The 18,770-nt window shown below is 43.4% G+C and overlaps 1 protein-coding gene across 6 annotated transcripts in view; it reads right to left on the minus strand.

Moving 5' to 3' along the window:
• The window catches only part of CELSR1 (cadherin EGF LAG seven-pass G-type receptor 1), a 160,137-nt gene that overhangs the window by 55,184 nt on the left and 86,183 nt on the right, over positions 1-18,770 (minus strand). For all 6 annotated transcript variants that reach the window (XM_085217631.1, XM_085217625.1, XM_085217622.1 and 3 more), the window contains exons 4-5: positions 14,984-15,099; positions 11,811-11,899 (exon numbers count right to left, since the gene is read on the minus strand). In XM_085217631.1, the coding sequence (XP_085073757.1) occupies positions 11,811-11,899; positions 14,984-15,099 (205 nt within the window). The remainder of the gene's footprint in view (positions 1-11,810; positions 11,900-14,983; positions 15,100-18,770) is intronic.

Below are 18,770 nucleotides of genomic sequence, written 5' to 3' on the forward strand. Positions count from 1 at the left end.
GAAAAGCAGGCCGCACTATTTCACATCAAACCCTCGTTCCTTTGATGTATGCATCCCCTTTACTCTCTGAATATTTTAATGGCATTTCTTTATACAAACTTGGCTCAAGTCTATAGAGAAACATGAGAGCCTGTGACAGTGAAAAGGAAAACCCCAAAGCTTCCCATCAGTGAATCAAAAATGCAAATGCTGAAAAGCCACCAGACCAGTTCCTTTCCTAGGCAAACTCCTGCAGCATCAGTAGTCCATATTCAGGCTGGGCTGGGGGACTGAGCGGGTTTTACTGGCCTGGTTTGTTATCTCCTTTTTGGCTGCATCCGGCAGGCAGGCTTCTCACACAGTCACAGTGGCACATGTGAGCAGCACTGCTCTCAGAGCTGTAGAGATGGAGCAGCCTCATGTCCCACCTCATGTCCCACCATGTGGCCTCGCTGCACAACTGTGAAGAGCAATATGCATGCACAGCTGGCATCCAGAAGTACCCCTTGTATCACAGAGAGTGAACAGCATTTTCACAAGTCCCATACAACTCCTGCCAAGGCATGCTCTTGGATTTGATTAATTTTGGCCCCCTGCAGCCCTCTCCTCCTCTCTGTTGTGCCCCTATGGCTGTGCCCCTTCTCCCTACCCTCTCTTTCTCTCATAAATTTTTTTCTGCCTTTTTTTCTGCCTCCCTCCTTTCCACCTGCTCCTTTCACAGCCTTGTTCTCCTTCAGGTGCTCTTCTCTCCCACTTCAGCAAATCTACTTTGTCTATTTGTCCCTACGTCAGAGTAGAACTCCCAAAAATATTTTGCTTTCCATAAATACAGTATTTATTACATCTTACTCATGCATCCAGAACGAAAACATCATTGCTGTCAGGTTGCAGGTAACACCTAGAAATAGGACAACACAGCCAACTCTCTCCCTTATCCTTGTCCCAGGTGACATCTTGCCAACGCTGGATATTAGGAAAAAGTTCAGATTGGATACTAGCAACAATTTCTTCTCAGAAAGATTGGTGATGCACAGGCTCAGGCTGCCCAGGGAGGTGATGGACTCACTGCCCCTGGAGGTGTTCAACAACCATGTGGACGTGGCACTGAGGGACATGGTCAGTGGGCATGGTGGGGACTGGATCATATTGGACTATATGATCTTAGTGGTCTTTCCAGCCTTAATAATTCTGTGATTCCGACTGTGCTGTGGCTTAGTGCAGGTGTTGGGGACACAACTGGGTCTATCAAACCCAGGAGTCCCACACTGCCATATGGACCATGTGAGGATCCCCCAGGCCCTCTGGTCCCCAGGTAATTGCAAAGCCCTGCTTCCCCTCACTCCACAGACAGATGAAAAATGCCTGAAAAGTTCACCAGGAATTAGTGAGTTACTACAGATTTAGTGTGTGATTAAAGGGAGATAGCAGTGCACTTCAAAGTCCTTGCACTGAATTCCTGAGGTTCCATTTCAATGACTTTGCTGAAAACAGCATGCCATGCTAAATCAGTGTTTCACCCCCTCCAAAATAGAATAGAGAGTGAAAATGTTCCTTTGCAACAACAAAAAGAACAGAGGCATTTTTTTGGAAGAACAATATACTTTGTCAGAAACAGAAAAGCACAAAAAATAGCAGCACTTGATGAAGGGAAATAAATGGTTGTCACCACAGGTGTGACCCTAATGACTGGGACCCAAACCTGCCAAACCTGAAGAAAATTATGTGATGTCACAGTGTCAGTGAAACCAGAACTGAGCATGTCACTGCTCCCAGTGCTAAATGTCACTTGATAACCCACTGCTTGTTCCCTATCTCTGAACAGCAGTTGGCTCTGCAGGCCCCAGCCTTCAGCACAGTACCAAAGCTGAGGCCTGATGATGAGCTAAAGACATTCCAGCCTGCCACCTTTCTGCCTCTTCAGCTTTCAGAGTAGCTGAAAATCACCTTTTGGGGAGATGCTACTAAATCTTCGAGGAGAATTGTGGTGTGAAGGTGTTAGACAGCCTGAGCCAACCTAGGCTGCCTGGTGCCAACTTGTCCAGGGCTGTCTGCAGGGCAGAAAGCCCAAAACCACGGGGACACACAGCTGAGGCCCAGCCAAGGGGAGGGGTGGATGCAGGCTTTAAGTTCTGTTTGGTTTTGACTTCAAGACTCTCAGTGCAAAAATCCTGGGTAGTGCTTTGGAAACGTCCCTTTTGCATGCAAATATAAAATCACTATCACAACAAGTATGTCAGGTGTTGCTTGCAAATTCTGCCAGAATAATGTTTTAGAAGCACTGGGGAGAGAAAGACAGCAAAGCATTCTGTACTGGCCTGGCCCACTTCCTCCCTAACATTTCTCCAAGCTGTTACAGATAGCTGAGCAATTCAGGGCTGGGGAGCAGGACACACTTTGCATTTCAATGACCCTCAGATGACTTTCACTGCTTTACACTTTCATTTCCTGAGACACAGATTTAGAGGCCAGTTATTTGTTATTTTGTGTCAAGGCAATGGAATGTCGCTCTACAGCCAAGCCCTGATTTCCTTTCTCAGGTATTAATCACTTTTCACTTATCCTTTACCAGAAAAAAATACATATATCAACAAAAACAATTACTACTAATTGAAATCTGCGAGAATAAATATCACGTTCTGCAAGAGCAGGTTGGCTGGCTCCATTAGGCCCACTAAAACCTGCAACCATGCAACCATGTCAGAGCAGGACCAAAAGAAAGTACACACTAGCCAGGCAACCCTGTAGTGATTTCCAGGAGGGGTTAGGAATGAAGGAATGGTTGTCACAGGCCAGTGCAAGTCATGCTAAGGGTGCGTTAGATGGATGTGGAGGAGTGTAAGACTGGGACAATCCCACAGCAACACTTCTCCTGCCTTCCCAACTCACCCTTCCCACCTGCAACACAGAAGATGGGGATCTGGATGGGTTTTCACAAGATCCTACCCCATTTTATGGGTAAAAGGAACTGATATTATTATCTACTCATGCTTTTGCCTAATAAAACAGAACTCACCACAGAACCATTCAGTCGTTCCCCAACAACATAGCTCACTTGAGCTAAAATCTTCCCTTAGAAAGGGAAAAGCTGACATGACTTAAAGATTTGAAAGGATGGTAAAACCACCAGAACTTTGGATAGGTAACTGCAGATTGTCTACCTTACCTGTTAATGATGTGCGTTATTCCTATAATTTGTCAAGCTTTAGTTTCTGTATATCAAACCAATGATATTATCTAGGACTTCCATTGACGATCCTCAGGACTTGTGTGGAAGCTGTTGAGTTGAGGCTCAGCAAAGATGGGAGTCTGAATCATGAGGAAATGACTCATACACCGAGCTATTTCTGCAGAGGCTACCTTTACTCGTGACAATTTCAAAATTGAGCTTTGAGCATGTAGGAAATTACATGTTTTGCATTCAGACACGAAGTATATTTTATGCGTTTGACTAGAACAACATTTTGGTCTTTGTAAAATCCTGGCCTGCATTCAGCAACGGAAAATCTAATTTCTTTCCCTTCCTTTGGATGCTTGTAATTTTAATTGCTCAAGTTTTTTTCTTTTTTTTTTCTTTTTTTCTTTTTTAAATGGCCATGCCCGCTAGCACCAAAACCCATCGTACAGATACATAATGCAAATGCACAGAAACAAATTCCTCTAATTCAAAGGTCATACCCATATTCAGTGGGTGCCTCCAGCAGTAGCTACCACCATGCTTTAAGAGCATACAAGTCTACCCACCAAAAGCACAAAAATCCACTCATTCAGGAACTTCTGCTCTTTTAAGAAAGTTGTCAGAAAAGTACCACGATAGCATTTGACTTATATTGGTAACTCTGTAAAAATTCCATGGCCTCTTTAGTTGGAAAGTAAATTAAACACACCTGCCTCTCTGGATACTAGCCCTGAATGGCAAAGCAAGTGAGTTTTTCAATGGAATAGCTTTTCTTCCTTTTATAATTGAAGAAACCCCTCTCTGTGAAAATGAGGCCCTGCACTTAAGTAGGTAACCACTGACAAGTCTTTACCACAGGTAAAGAAGACTGGACTGCTGCTCTGTCCCCTATGTTTTTGGTGTCCTGCTTTCCCATGCTTAAGCTATCATGAAAACTCACGACGTTTTCAGTATTTACAATGCCCCCCCTCCCCTCCAAAAAAATATTTGCTTAACACTGCAATTAATGCCTTGCATTTTTCACCACCAGGAGATGCCAAGAACTGCTGGAGCAGGACCGAGCTAATCACAGTGTGGACACAGCAAGTTTCTCTGAGACAGTAGAATTCAACTCTGGAGGGCCCACACCTGATCAACAGTAGCAATATCATAACCTTCAACAACTGCTTTGTTTACTTACAAAATCTCCCTCAATCCTTTAACAAATTAGTCTGGAAGCCACCAGGAGGATTAACTTCAAAAATTCTCCCTCAGATTACAATTATGTCTGCTCAGATGTCAGGAGTGACAGACATTAACATAAGCCGTATCTAATCTTTATTGCAAATTACATTTCCAGCAATTTGACTTGTGTTGGATCTGCCTTTTCAACAAGAGCTCCAAAAAAATGAAAGTGAAGGGAAAGGAAGCTTCTTCCCATTGTGGGAGATGCTCTCAGCACAAGTTGTAACACTCAATGCCTATCCAAGAATTTAATCGTCAGCCACGTTTTCTGACCGTTCCAAGATAAACAATACTGGATGGCATCCTGGATACCATAAGGCAAAAATCTTCTAACCTTGGTCCAATGACTGGTGGCAGCAAGGTGGTTTTTGTCCAGGGAGCTGGCAATCTCTATTCAGCAGCATTTGCTTACCTCATCAATCACTGGGGCAGCTGGCAGCCTCATCAGAGGGCAAGTCAAGCCTGGGCAAACATTGCCTTCATTCCAGACAGAGACAAGGATAGAGACGGGCAATTGCGGGGCATGGAGAGGTCTGTGCTGAGCCCCTGTGCTGCACTCTGGTTCATCTCTTAGCCTTGGGACAGACCCAGCACTTCTAACAGGAATTACTGGTCCCGAATAAAGAATAATTCTGTTTCCACAAGAGGTGAATTCGTTGTCACCAGAGAACGGTGTGCTTTCAGAAGATGAGAGATCTGTATCTGCAGGCCCAGAAGGCACCTGGCATAGGGCCACACAAAGCAAGGCTGACTGTCCAGATTGCTGCATTTCATCCCACCCTACTCAAAATAAAGTGCTGCATCAATCTCCCTAATGCAGATTAACACAATGGTTGTGTGTGAGCACAGAGGTGGAACTTAATTTTTAAAAGGGAACTTTTGCCTGTGCCTGCTGAAGTCCTTTGGAAGTGCTCCCAGTCGCTCGACACTGGCTCTCAGGACTCAAAACAGAGGCTCTGGTAAAATAAAGGCAGTGATGAATGTTACAGATTTGCTATAAAGATAATGAAAATCCTAAAGATTATTCTGTTAATGAGTTGCAGGCATAACATGTAACAGAATGAGAAAATGCAGCTGTAGTACAAGACAGAATCCAGGAGGAGCTCACAGTTGCAACACGGTCAGTAGGTACTGCACAAAAAAGGCATCTTCCAGTGTGTGCATACCAAGCCTCTTCCTTTTGTTCAGCCAGAAGGTGCCGCTGGGCTGGATGTCTGGAAGGCACCTGTGTAGAAAAGCCATTCTGGCTTGACTTTGTCTCTCCAAGATGACCATGTAAATATTGTCATTACTATCTCAAGGTCCTTGCTCCCTGTCCATTACAGGAAAGCTTTACCTTGAACCTACTAATCACCAAGCCTTTGTAAAGTCCTTTGTATTTATTACTTAGATACAATAAATATTGTACATGGAGATGGAGAGTGTGTGTGAAGTGAAGGTGAGTATTTTGGATCAGACCTGTATATGCTTTACATTTGATTTTCATTGCAAGAGAATTGAACAATACTATCAATAAGTGAACTCTTAATTTATGCTCTTTAGGTATCTTTTGATTAATATGCATAAAACTAAATGCTGGGGTATGGCTCATTCTAGCAAGGAGGCAAACAAGCTTGGGCTGCCAGAAAAAAATAAAGATCATCATGAAACTGTGCTGATGAAGAACATCTTGAAACTGCAACACCCAAGTAAAATACCCACAAAAGTAAAGAAGCTATTGGTGAAAAGGATAGAGTACCTCAAGATGTACCTCCAGACTTTAGACCAGATTTCTTGTATCATTATCTATGGGTCTCAGGACCTCTTCCTTAACTAGCGACAAGCTAGAGGCAATGGCAGGGAAAGTGGGCTGCTTTGTATACGACCAAATCTGCAGGAACCCAGTAGGGTCATCAGGTCCCAACTGCCTGCAAATCTCTTTGGTGACAATGTACTTTGCAAACGAACCTCCACTAAATGTCTTGACTCTTTCAGTCTATTTGGAACCCATTTTGAAACCCATGTGGGGACACAAGGAAGCTGAGGCTGATGGAAGCAATGTTGATGGCCATGGCTGGCAGACATGGTGGGGAGCAGCCTGAGGAAGAATGGGAGCTGGAAGGGGGCTGTGGTTTTCCCACATGGTGGATGCAGGAGAAGACGAGAGTGCGGGAGAAGGCAGGATCTTAGCAGGAAAAAGCAGTGTAAGGGGAATCAGTGATGGCACATGGACCAACCCAAGATGTTGGAGGTGAGTGGTAATGGAGCCTTTCCCAAGCACTGCCCCGGAGTGGCTTGTGGATGTCCTTTTCTTTTGTTTTTTTTCCTTGTCTTTTTTTTGGTTGTTGTTTTTTTGTTGTTTTTTTTTTTCTTTCTGTCTCTTTCTTTCAATCATTTCATCTCCTGAATCCTAAGAAAGTACAGATTCTGTTCAGTTCCTCCACCCAGAGGTAGACCACTACCTGCACTGCTGCTGTTCATCCACAAAATGTGTGATGTGTGGATGTAGACCTAAAATTACTCATTCTGCTGATGCAGTACAACAGCTATACAGGCATAGTTTAATAACCATTTAGGATTAGCCATGGAGGCCAAGCATGCACAAGGGGAGAGCTGCAAAATGTACCCGAGGTGCAGAAAATCAATTACAGAGTGCGTCTTGGCACAGAAGCAGAGGGGATTCTGGCAACAGTAAAGAACCACCATTCAGAGGGATGGGCACAAGCTCTTCTGGAAGAAAAGGCATGGGCAAATTCTAGCCCTCAAGTGAGCTCAGAGCTCAATCTTGCTGGCAAGACTCAAGTTTCGGCTTGCCTCAGTCGCGGGCCAGCTAACCCCATTGTGGGGAGAAAAGAAGCAGGTCCCTGTAATGGGTGCTGCTCCCCAGGCAGCCAGGCTTCTGAAGCAGCAATCATGTATCTCTTCAGCAGCTTCAGGGAATGCAAGAAAGGAGTGAAAAAAAGGCACCTTACTACTACCTGTTGCCAAATAGGTCCAGCTGTGGAAGAAGCATGACGTTTGTCCTGAGTATCTCCTTACTAGGAGCTGGAGGACTAAGCAACTAGCACAGCCACGGTTCTCCAAAGCATCCTTGTTGCTGTGAGCCACTCTGAGAGTCATTTGGGGATTTGTGCAGCCCATCTTCCACAACAGCTGCAATATACTTCAGGCACACAGAGATTGCATGCTTCTCTCCGCCCTTTCCAGATTTTCCATCATTTAAGTAAAATTACCTTGTACTCCCTTAAAGAGATGCAGAATGAGCTTCTGCCTACCGAACAGTAACGTCCTTAAGTGACTTTGATGTCACGTACATAAGTAACATACAAAATGCACAGTATATAAATATACATGTTCGTGCTCTCTATAATTAAAAGAACATGTCCATATGTAAAACAGTTTTATCTCTTGCCAAATGATGAATTCTACCCTGAGGTAATGAGTCAGGTAAAACATTAACATAAATGTGATGGTGTATCTTAAATTCTCAACAAAATTGAATTTCTATCAGAAGTCTGGGAGAGCGGCTTGAAGTTTTCACTTAATTAAAAACATCACCCATTATCCAGGCTCACTGAAATCTCCCGTACCAAACACACCCCTCAACATGATGCTCTATATACAGTGAAAGCCAGCTAATTTCTGTGATACTACTGATACTGAGCATTGCTATCACCAAACATCCTGGTGGTTTTGGTCATATTCCAGACTGACAAACATCAGCATCACTTAACCCACTGACTGTCATTCACTCTTGCAGGTTCAGACAGAGGACCACTAAAGACCAAACCAGCACAGATTGTGCTCTCATATGCAGAAAGGACAAAGGCTACCAAGGCAAAGCGAATGCTCATTTTGCCACTACCCTGTGAACAAGCAGCAGGCACTTCTGCTGTTTTCCATCAATGCATTATTTGCCAAGTTTAAATTTTTCCCCTTTTGCCACTTTTCTTTCCAAATTAATACAAATATCTCTTTTCTTCTGAATTTTATATAGATCCATATACCTCTTGAGAAAGAAGGTCATGCAGGTCACTTTTAATTCAATATCACCTGTTGACTCTAATCAAGTCTGACAAGATCAGGATGCCAAAAGCTAGTATGTTTTAGCTAATAGAATCAGCAAACAGCTTTCCTCCCTGCTTTCCCCCAGCTGTCAGCAAACCTCTGTAACTGTAAAAAACACTGCTTACGTGTAAACCACTGTCTTGCTGCTGGGTAAGTGACAAGTCTTTTAATATATAACTGAAACTAGAGAACAGTTATAAAACATTTCTATAGCTCATATAGCTACACATTCTTTCCTCTTGGTGTTTGCCACCTGGGAATTCAGTAGAGAGCCAACACTTAGTCTGTAAGACACCCACAGGTCTCACTTAGGCATTTCCACATTTCCAAGGCTGTTCAGTGGAAGCATCACCACAGCGAGTGGATGAGGCTGGAAGAAAAATTACAGAGGACACTGCTCACAGGACAGAGGTGTTGGGCAATGCCTGCAACCAGCTGCAGTGGGACTACTCTGCCTTTTCTGACTGGCACTCGGAGTTCAGAAGGGGACCCATTTACAACAGAGACTTGAGAGAGGAATAAAATTGGTACGTGTGAAGAAGGGCAGAGCCAGGCTGGTGTCAGATCTGAAAGGGGGGCTGGACCAGCCTTCTCTTATTGAGTCTCAAATGTCTGTCCCTCAGGGGCAGAGGACCCTTACAACGAGGAATCAATTGTAACATAACATTTTTTAGATGGCACTGAAGATACCTGTAATTTTAGCAAGTGCACTGCTCCTGAGTTGAGCACAGAAAAAAATCCATGAGTCATTTCTACGCTTACTTCACATTTACTTATCATTTACAACTGAGCTGACCTTGCAGCAAGGCACCAGCTGGAGTGAGAAACTGATGCTGCAGAAGCTTTCTACCAGAGCTGCCCCGTACACACAGCTCACTTGCTCCTGAATTCCAAATTTCAGTGACATCCAGCAAAACTGCAGCAAAACAGAGCTGCAGATGCCAGAAACTACTTAGACTGCGCTTGTCTCCAAACACAATCAACTCAGATTTCAAGAACAGCTTCCAGACCTGTGGAAACGCATCTAAGAAAATTTGCTTTGGCGTGAAGCAATTTAGGTTATGTGTCAAAGTCTGTTAGCCATTCTCCTCAAAAATTTAAGATGAAAAATTAACCTCAGCTGTGAAGAAATCTGACACTACTTATGTGAATTGCAAGAGTATCTGAAAGTTCCACAGAAGACCAAGCCTCTTTTTTTTTTTTTTGCTAGATGCTATATGAAGAAAAAGAAAAATAATCTGAACAGTTTCTAGCATAGTATTTTTAAAAAGCATACTTTAAAGAAGTTTAACAGAAAAAAAGAAACTGAGGAAGAAGAATGAGTCTAAGAGTGCCTATCTCAGGGAGGTTGCACGAGGAGGGACAGAAGCAGAGATGGGGCGAGGACATGGCACTGTGCAGTGGGATTTTGGAAGGATGCAGCACCTGCAAAACAATACCAGAGCAAGACACAGTGCAACTCCTGTCCTGCCTCTGCCCATCTGTGAGCTGTGTGTGATTCAGGCTAAGTCATGAGTTTTGGGTACTGTTATCCAAACATGTCTTCACCGCATCAAGTTTAGACACAGCATCCCATTTACTCTGGCACAACCCAAGTCCCTACATTATTTCTGTCTTTTCAACTTGCTTACAGGCATTTTTCTTCCAGTCCTGTTAAAATACAAAGTAGCCAGGGAACTGCTTTACCAGCAAACAGAATCCAGGTGAAGGGCACAGAGCCCTGCAGGGCTGCCCAGCTGCATCCCTCAGCACCAGAATGAGGTCAGCAGTGGGGCCCTCCCCGCTCTGCCTCTCTTCCCCAAATTCTCCCCACACAGGGGGGACCAGCTCATTTCCCTTGGAAGAAGTGAGGCTGAGGAATAAAAGACAGGGTGCCTGTATTAACGCCAGGAAAACACCAGTCCCCACACCACAAGCACCGTTCACCAACCAGTCTGGCTGAAAACAAGGCAGGGGGTTATTTTTAACACCTATGTCAGATCTCTTTGCCTTTTAAAGAGTGTCCTGGGGCTGCCTGGGTCCTTATCTCCCTGACAGCGTGCCAGAGTTGCTCCACAGGCCATGCTGCAGCTGCCATGGCCCTGCCACTGGGGAGCTGAGAGTGGGAGCATCTCCCCATCGTTCCTGCAAATGCTTGGCTCTTCACTGAGAAAAACACAGGGTATGGGAACATGTTTAGTAAGAAAACCCTCATGCAGTCCAAAGATGCAAGTACAGTCACACATCAAGCTTCATTTCAGTTTCTCTATGTTCCAGACAGTGGATAGCTAAAAGTATATTGGGTTTAAGTAACAAAATTAACGACATTTTTACTTCCTCAGCAGAATATCCTTAGGCTAGGAGACCCTTTGGACTCAAGAGTCCGAAGAAAACCTTCCTATTCAATCTACCACACAAACTGTGCTGACAGGATGCAGCAAAGAGAAATAAAGAACTTGCTGATCATATTAATCCTTCATCTTCCTTTCAGTTTCCCACATTAGTATCCTGTTTCCTTTTTAACAGCCAACAATACTCCTCTATTTCCTTATATAATCTCTCCTAATGCTGTCATTTTGGATTTAAAAGCAGCGCTTCTCAGGAACTAAATGAATTCTCTCATTTTTGCTGGAGGTTGAAGAGCTCTGACATCCATCTGCACACTGCACCCCCTGAATGCCTGCACTTTGCTGCTTCTCAAAGCGGCTGCTTCGCACAAGTTCCCATCTCATCAAACCAAGCCTCCTTGTGACAGCTCCTAAGAGAGCACATGTTGACCTGTCCCCGTGGGGACAACCCCTCTGAGTGCCCCCGACAGCATGGAGCCATACTTGCTGCATTCCTCCTGCACATCCTTTCATAAACAGACAAAAAATAGTGCAGTAAAATAGCTCTCAGTTACTAGAAAATGTCACACATTTTACAATCAAATTTTCCAAACCAGAAAGCTTGCACTAACTAAACAGCTTGCTTCACACATGAAAATAGGGTTATATGGAGCAATTCTGTTTTGCCTCAAAAAATTCCATGTTAGTGGTTTGTAATCATTATGCCGAAGGCTCTCGTGCTGCACAGTTCTTCAAAAACTTCACATCAATGTGTCAGTCATTTCAGATACACTGATACTCAGAAGGTTTTGAAGAACTAAAAGCTGTAAGAGCTGCAAATTCCTAGAGGTATGTCTGGTGGTAGTTCTAAGGAGGACATACAAGGTCAGACTTTGCCTTCTTGAGGTAAAGCTCAGAAGGAAGCTTTGACGCAGGCAGGTGAGCAGGACCAGCCTCATTCGTGCAGAGCTGGTTAAATAAATACAGTTTGGGTCACCTGCATACATCAGCAGAGCTCAGTGACGCGTGTCTCTATTACTGACAAATAATAGGGGTATCGCCAGTGTGACTTCCCTTACCTTATTGTAGTACTGCACCTGGACCGAGTGCCACTGCCCGTCACTGACCCCTCCAGGAACGAATGGTGCCACCGTTGTGGTCGTCTCCCCTGCAAGAACAGAAGAAGAGAACAGGGGTCAGTGCTTCTGCAACTCCACTGCAACACAGCATGACCTTCACTGGGTGCAGGATGCAGCTGTCTTACTTCCTCGTGGAGGAATTGGGGATTTTGTCCAGGGAGGCACTAAACAGCCCCAGTTTACTGGACTTACTTTGGTGCACAAACACAAAAATGGCTTCTCACATATTCTGGTGAACTGTCTTACTTTCTGTTATGCTTTTTGCAGAGTGCATAAGTGTTGTGTAGATACAGTCACTGCTACAGTGGCCAGTGTGACTTTTTTAACATTTCTGTCAGGAGCAGCACAGTAAATTTTTTTTACATGAAGGGCATCATGCAGCAGGGGGGGTCAAGTTGGATGTTAGGAACAATTTCTTCTCAGCAACAGTGGTGAGGCAGCGGCACAGGCTGCCCAGGGAGGTGGTGGGGTCACTGTCCATGGAGGTGTTCAAGAACCATATGGATGTAGCTCTGAGGGATGTGGTTATTGGGCATGGTGGGGATGGGCTGATGGCTGGAATAGATGATCTTAGCGGTCTTTTCAACTCTATGCCAAGATATTTTCTTAGGGAAGAAAATCCTACTTCCAGTCAGTTCCAGTCCGTCAGGAGTTCCAATGAGACCATGTCAGATAATTACGTGTATAAAGCACAGGAACAGTAACTGTGGATCTCAGCAAAATTTTACAAGTGATTAATGAAATTATTGGCAGCCCTTCAGTATTTAAATTGGAAAGCAAGCTCTTCACATTGCAATTGTAAAGCAGAAGCCTTTAAATCAGGTCTGAGTCAGCACAACCTGCTCAGTAACTATGCATATCTGCTCCAAGGTAGCAACAAAATAAACATTTGTGTTGAAAGGACATAAAAGGCTTGGCAAGGAGAGCAGATTGCTAGGTTTTGTCTTTTTTTGCTTTCTCTTTTTTTTTTTTCTTTTTTAAACAGTTGGAAAATTCTACATAATAACCTACAGGAAAATTCACTCCCTCCCACAGGTCAACATTATTGTTGAGCTTAAAAATGTACTTTCTGCTCTTTACTTGTAACAAATGCTTCACCCTGTGTGAAGCATTATTCCTTTTGTCCTATTATATGTAATTCTGTTCATATCAGTTGAATACATTTGACACCTTGCTGTGATGCTTTTTATTATATGCTGATAGAAATGTGGTAAAAGTATATTTTTTATTCAGTTAAAAAGCTTCCACAATAGGAATGTTCCTGGTCTTTAGTATCTTTGCCTTGCTTTCTGTGAAAAAGTTGTTGCGACAGGTAAAGCAATCAGATCAGGTGTCCAAAACTTGCATTGTTCGTTAAATGCCACTTAAAACTATAAAACGTAAACCATTCTTCTTCCAAAGAAAATACCATTTGTAAGGTACAGGATCAGACCTGCTCTGGGGTGCAGCAGTGCAAATCTAAATTTAGTTTCCTGTATTTTAAAAGAGTTCCTCCACATTTAAATGCATATAAGCGCAAGTTGATTTTTTTCTCATTCATCCTCAGGGTGCCTTCCTAGCAATTTTATTCAAGTTTAGACAAGTGGAACAGAGATACAGAAGAAAGCAAATCTCTCCACCAGTAGCATGTTATTTCATTACACTAATCCAATGAAAATGCATTCTAATTTGGACATCTTCTGGGTAATAAAGGAGAAATGAAACTGGAGCATCCTCTACCCAAATGGCCCACATATGCACTTAAGTATTATTGGTAAATGAATGGGGTCACACAGGATTTACAGAGCAGTCTGATGACCATGGCTGTCACTGGCAGGGAGGGTGTATCACCAGCATGAGCCTTCAACTGCTTTATTTCTTGCAGTGTCTCTCCTTTCGAAGAGATAAGTGATAGTCAACCAGAGCCTGCATGCCGACTTTGAAGGAGACCAGGAAATAACAGTATAATTTATTTCCGGAGGTATGTGCCTTGTACAGAGCTACAAATGTCTCAGCTGACTACATGTATTGGGTCCCTGCTGCAGGACACTCTGCAGGGCTGGGCCCAGGTGACCAGGCTCTCTTCCTTCAGCACCAGGCAGATGTCACACCAACCTCAGTTCCTAGGCCTCCATGTTTCCCCTCATCATGCAATAGAACACATGGGGACAACAGCCCTGCCCAGGCATATGTTTTGTCCCAGTTGAAAACATCCCCTCCACCAACTGCTTCAGCTGCACGCTGACAGCTTCTTGTGCTACCCTTCTTGTGGATATAAGCATAGCTGGTCTTACTGTTTTTTAATTTAAACCCAGGAAATATCCCTTTGTTGAGAATGGAACAGTAAGAGCTTGTTCTAATCACACTTTCATCGGGAAAAAGTTTGTTACTGTCAGGGCTGATTTTCAGTACAACACTTATTAACAGAGAAAGCCACAGTGACAGTGACATGGACCATCCCAAGCCTTGCTCATCGGCCTTCCCCTCTCTCTGTTCATGGTAGCATCAAAAGATGCCAAGTTTGTCCTAATGCAGAAAGAATGCAAATGCCAAAGCCTCCATTTCATGTTCTCTAGCCCAGCCTGGCAATGAGAGCGCAGATGTGTTCTCCAAAATTTATTGTGGATTACACACCAGGGAGGAGCTCCTAGTGGGCATTGATGGATTCCAGCGATGTATTGCTTGGCACAGGCAATAAAGAATGGCAAGCATTCTTCATTTGTCTGCTTTGGCTCACAGGTATTTTTTAGAAACAGTTAGGCACCCTGTTTCACTGATGATGTAGTACAAAAATACATAAATACACAACATTTATCCCAGCATAATAAAATGAAGTCTCATTTAAGCAAGCACTGGCTGTCAGACTAGTGTCAATCTTTTACAGTACTCATAAACTCTGGATTTTATAACTGATATATTGACAAGCTCCTGTCTATGATAGCGAGTGTTACCACCACAAAGTGCTACAATCGGGAGTACTCTGCAACACCCTCCGTCAATCGTTAACTGCACAGCGTCAGCCAGTTACTCTATTAACCAGGCAGCAAATACCAATCCATGGAAATACATTTTCAGCCAGGCTGAGAAGATCTCAGGACCATAAGCAGAGACGCTCTCCTGCAGTGCCACCCCACCTGCAGAGAACGTGAGCTGGATCTGCTCTTCAATGATCTCCAAGGCAATGAAGTCGTGCTTCTCGTTGAACCGCCCGTTGTAGAGGAGGAGAGCGTTCCTCTCCCTGGTTGCGAACCTGGAATGAAGAGACAAGTAGTCAGGTCACAGCCAGAAATGCAAGCCTTTGGCTCGTTCTTCAGACAGAAAATTGTAAAATTAAATAGGCAGCAGTGAATACTTGTTGGTTTTTTTCACATTGACAGAGGAGACTCTGATGGAAATTACAGAGACCTGCTGTGGATGGTGATCCTAACAAAAGGTGAAATGATGCAGACACACAACTCAGAGTGAGTATCTGATGCTATCCACAGTAGCAGTTCCTACACTTTGCAGAGCTGGAAAGGCAGAAAGCAGTCTGACATCAAAGGGGGGTACTGCTGCCTGCTCACTGTCTGCATGCTGCATGCTACAAGGGGCGTCATAAACTGATCAAAAAGAACTGCTGGGGAAGCAAGGGGCAAGGAAAGATAAGAGGCATCTGAATAATGCTACACAGATAATTAAGGTTCATCAATCAACAGTAAAGTCAATCGGAGGAAGGAAAATAAGCACTTTAACAATTCCACTAAATCAGTTCCAATGGGTGCATTTTTGTTTTATTTTTCTTGTGCTTCCAATATGGGATGTATCACACCTTTCCTGCAGCAAAAGAGCCAAGCCCTGTTTTAGAAAAGCTTGCTTTTTCATCAGCATAGAATGTTTTTTGAAAATTTCTGTGTATTTTATGATTTTAAATCGAACCCTTTTAGCTTTGGGGATTTGCACACAGCTCTCATCATTTACAAATGCAAACATTTATTACACTTCATATAAACACTTCCACAAAGATTAATATTCTCTAAAGAGAGGCAACCATGGCAATTTCTTGTGCTTCCAAATGGCTTCCAAATGGTATTTGAAGTAAATTTTTTCAAATCCAAAGAATGTTTTTAACGAAAGTTGATTGTCAGACAGAGTCATAAGCAGAAGCCTGAATCTGAGCTATACGAGAATGTACATCTTTGTTCCATTAAAATATAAAATATTATATTTAGAGGAAGAGAATGAATTGTTCTGATTCAAAGCACAGAAGTCTGATTTTTGAAATTTCCAACAAAATAAAAATTCTGAAGAGGATCCATTATAATCAATCAAAATATTGTACTACCATTTTGGCTACTTTCAATCTTTATTTCTAAATAGCGTTACATTCTTTGATATAGTACAAAACAATATTAAAGGAAGTAAAAGTTAGACTAAATGAATTAAGACAATGCCATTGAAATATTTCAATATTATCAAAACATTAATTTAGCTTTTACTTTTTCCAGTCAAGCATTTCATCCAAAGCAATAAAGCCCCTGTAAAACATTTTGTAGCATCTCATTTTTCAGTGGATGTCTGCTTCATGAAAACTTCTTCGATCAAATCTAACTAGGTTAGATATAAGGGCAAAGGAAACAAGAAGGGTCTGAGTGAGCTGACAGTCTGTTTGACCAGCAACAACAGGAACCGTAGTTTTGCTTGAAAATATTTTTTGGATATAGCTAATACTTTACCATCATTTTAATTTAAAAAAAGCAAAGTATCTTTCTATTTTTTATGCCTGTTAACTCGTTAACTCAGCGTGTGCTCAGTTCCACTCTTTCACACTATCCCAAGGCACCTGCTGCATATATCCTTAGCTCAGCACTGCTGCCTCTGAACTTGTCAGAATGTCACAGGGGAATAAAAACATTAGGCTTTAATAGAAGAGATATTTTTAGCACAGGAAACAAAAGACAAACTTTCTTAGAGAATCCTGAACGCACGGTGAGAAAATATCTTCACTGATAGTATCTCTGGGAGAGAAGAAGGCGGAGTAGCAGCTGTTGGGAAGGGGCAAAGATGTATAGAATTGGGGGCAGAAAGACACGCCTGGCCAGTACCCTGAATAACTGCACAAAGGAAACATATTTAGAGTTAACATGCACCCAAATTTTTGCTCTTTTACCCTTTTCATTAGGAACACTGTGGCATCTATTCTGTTAGCAGCGGTACACGCCATATAAAATCCACATGTCCTAAATTGGTTTTGCATGGGAGGTGTTCGCTCATCTGCTAAGCTCATAACAAGCATATGGACTTTTTTCTTTTTTTTCCCCCTCAAAAAATCCCATTTTACTTATGGATGTGGAGTTCACAAGCACCCTGCTCTTTGTCAGGAGCAGGTCATGAGTAAATGAAGCCTGAAGGAAGCTGGACACCCAGTGATGTTAAGAGTGCTCCCACATCATGAAATACGCCAAGGCAAATCCGCTGTCTAGTCCAACCACTAATTCTTGCTTCTGCTCACATAATGTTTTCCACCAGTACTGAAGGATAATAAAAAAAACCAGCAAGCGTAAAAAAAATGTGAGCTTCAGGTACAAAAAGCTAAAAATATCACTGTCCTGGACAGCATGGAAGCCCAGGATGACCTACACTTTTTACAGTCACACTGAGTGGACTGTACAATGTTTAGCTCAGGACTAAGTATGCCATCTCAATTTAAAGATGCCAAAGAAATCATGGGGCAAGCACTGCCACGTGAAAACAAGTTATTATTTCTTAATAACGCCCATGCAGAGAATTCCAGTCACTTTAATGTGAAGGACCCTACACATCAAAGATCTCCTCCTGAAAGCCTGAAAAATGACACCACGTGGCTGTGGGGACACTACAAGGGTACTGCAGGTAATTTATGCTGGCAGCCAGCCTAGGCCACTCCTTTGTTTGCTTTTACTGTGGATCTGACAAGGCCAACTGAGTCTTTTGCTTCTCAGCTTTTCTGTGTATTTAGGTCTGATGCTCTAAACCAACCTTCTCACGCATAGTTCTTCCCTGCCATGGCTTGCATGCAAACTGCATCCACACATCCTGGTTTAGCTGTAATTTCAAGATTCCATAAAATTCTGGACTAGAACCTGCCTATCCCCAGCCAAAAGTAAAACAGCAAGCATCTGCTGAGCACGACATGGGACACGTGCCTGATCTTCTCAGTCCTGAGCATTTTCTCTAGACAGACACACAAAACGCTTCTGTTGTTGCATCTGTTGCTTTACAGACCAACAAACTTCTGACCTTGCCCATCAGGATTGGAGCTGACACATTTTGCACTATTTACTCAAAGTCAACCATGAGGGACAACCAAAGGCCAACCCTGACTGTGGGAGAGCTGCAAACCTTGCAGCCTCTCCAGAGGAAACATGAATTTCCATCTGAAGCTCTCACTCCATGGCAGATAAACTCTATGACATGGCTGAGCAAAAAAGTCTTCTCTAGAAGTGCTCTCTTTTTTTTAACCTAGGCAGTCTTGAATCAGTGGAGGAGAGCCCTGCTGTACACCACGTGGCTGCCACCATTGCTCTCCTCGCTCCAGAGCTCCTCAATTGTCCCCATAGGACAAGTGACAGGCAGTCCAGGTGAAGTCTGTCCCACATGGATCTGTCACGGCAGATGGGACAGGGATGTGGACTGCCATGCCTGACAGCCAGGATAGGACGAGAAGAAGAGCTGCTCATGAAGGCCAGCAGGAGCAAGGTGAGAAACTGTGACAGTTAGGGCTGCTCCAGCCATGAGGCTGGGAACCAGAACCCGAGAAGCACCAGCCTTTGCTCAGCCATGACCTGACTGACCCACCATCCACTCTCATGCCTCTCTGGCCACGGGCTGCTGAGATGCGGATGGAGTTTGTGGTTCGGCACCACCCCTTTGCCTGGAAAGGCCTTTCTCCCCACACCATCTCCC

Source organism: Meleagris gallopavo, chromosome 1 (assembly GCF_905368555.1).
Source record: "Meleagris gallopavo chromosome 1, MGAL_WU_HG_1.1, whole genome shotgun sequence".
NCBI classification, from domain to species: domain Eukaryota; kingdom Metazoa; phylum Chordata; class Aves; order Galliformes; family Phasianidae; genus Meleagris; species Meleagris gallopavo.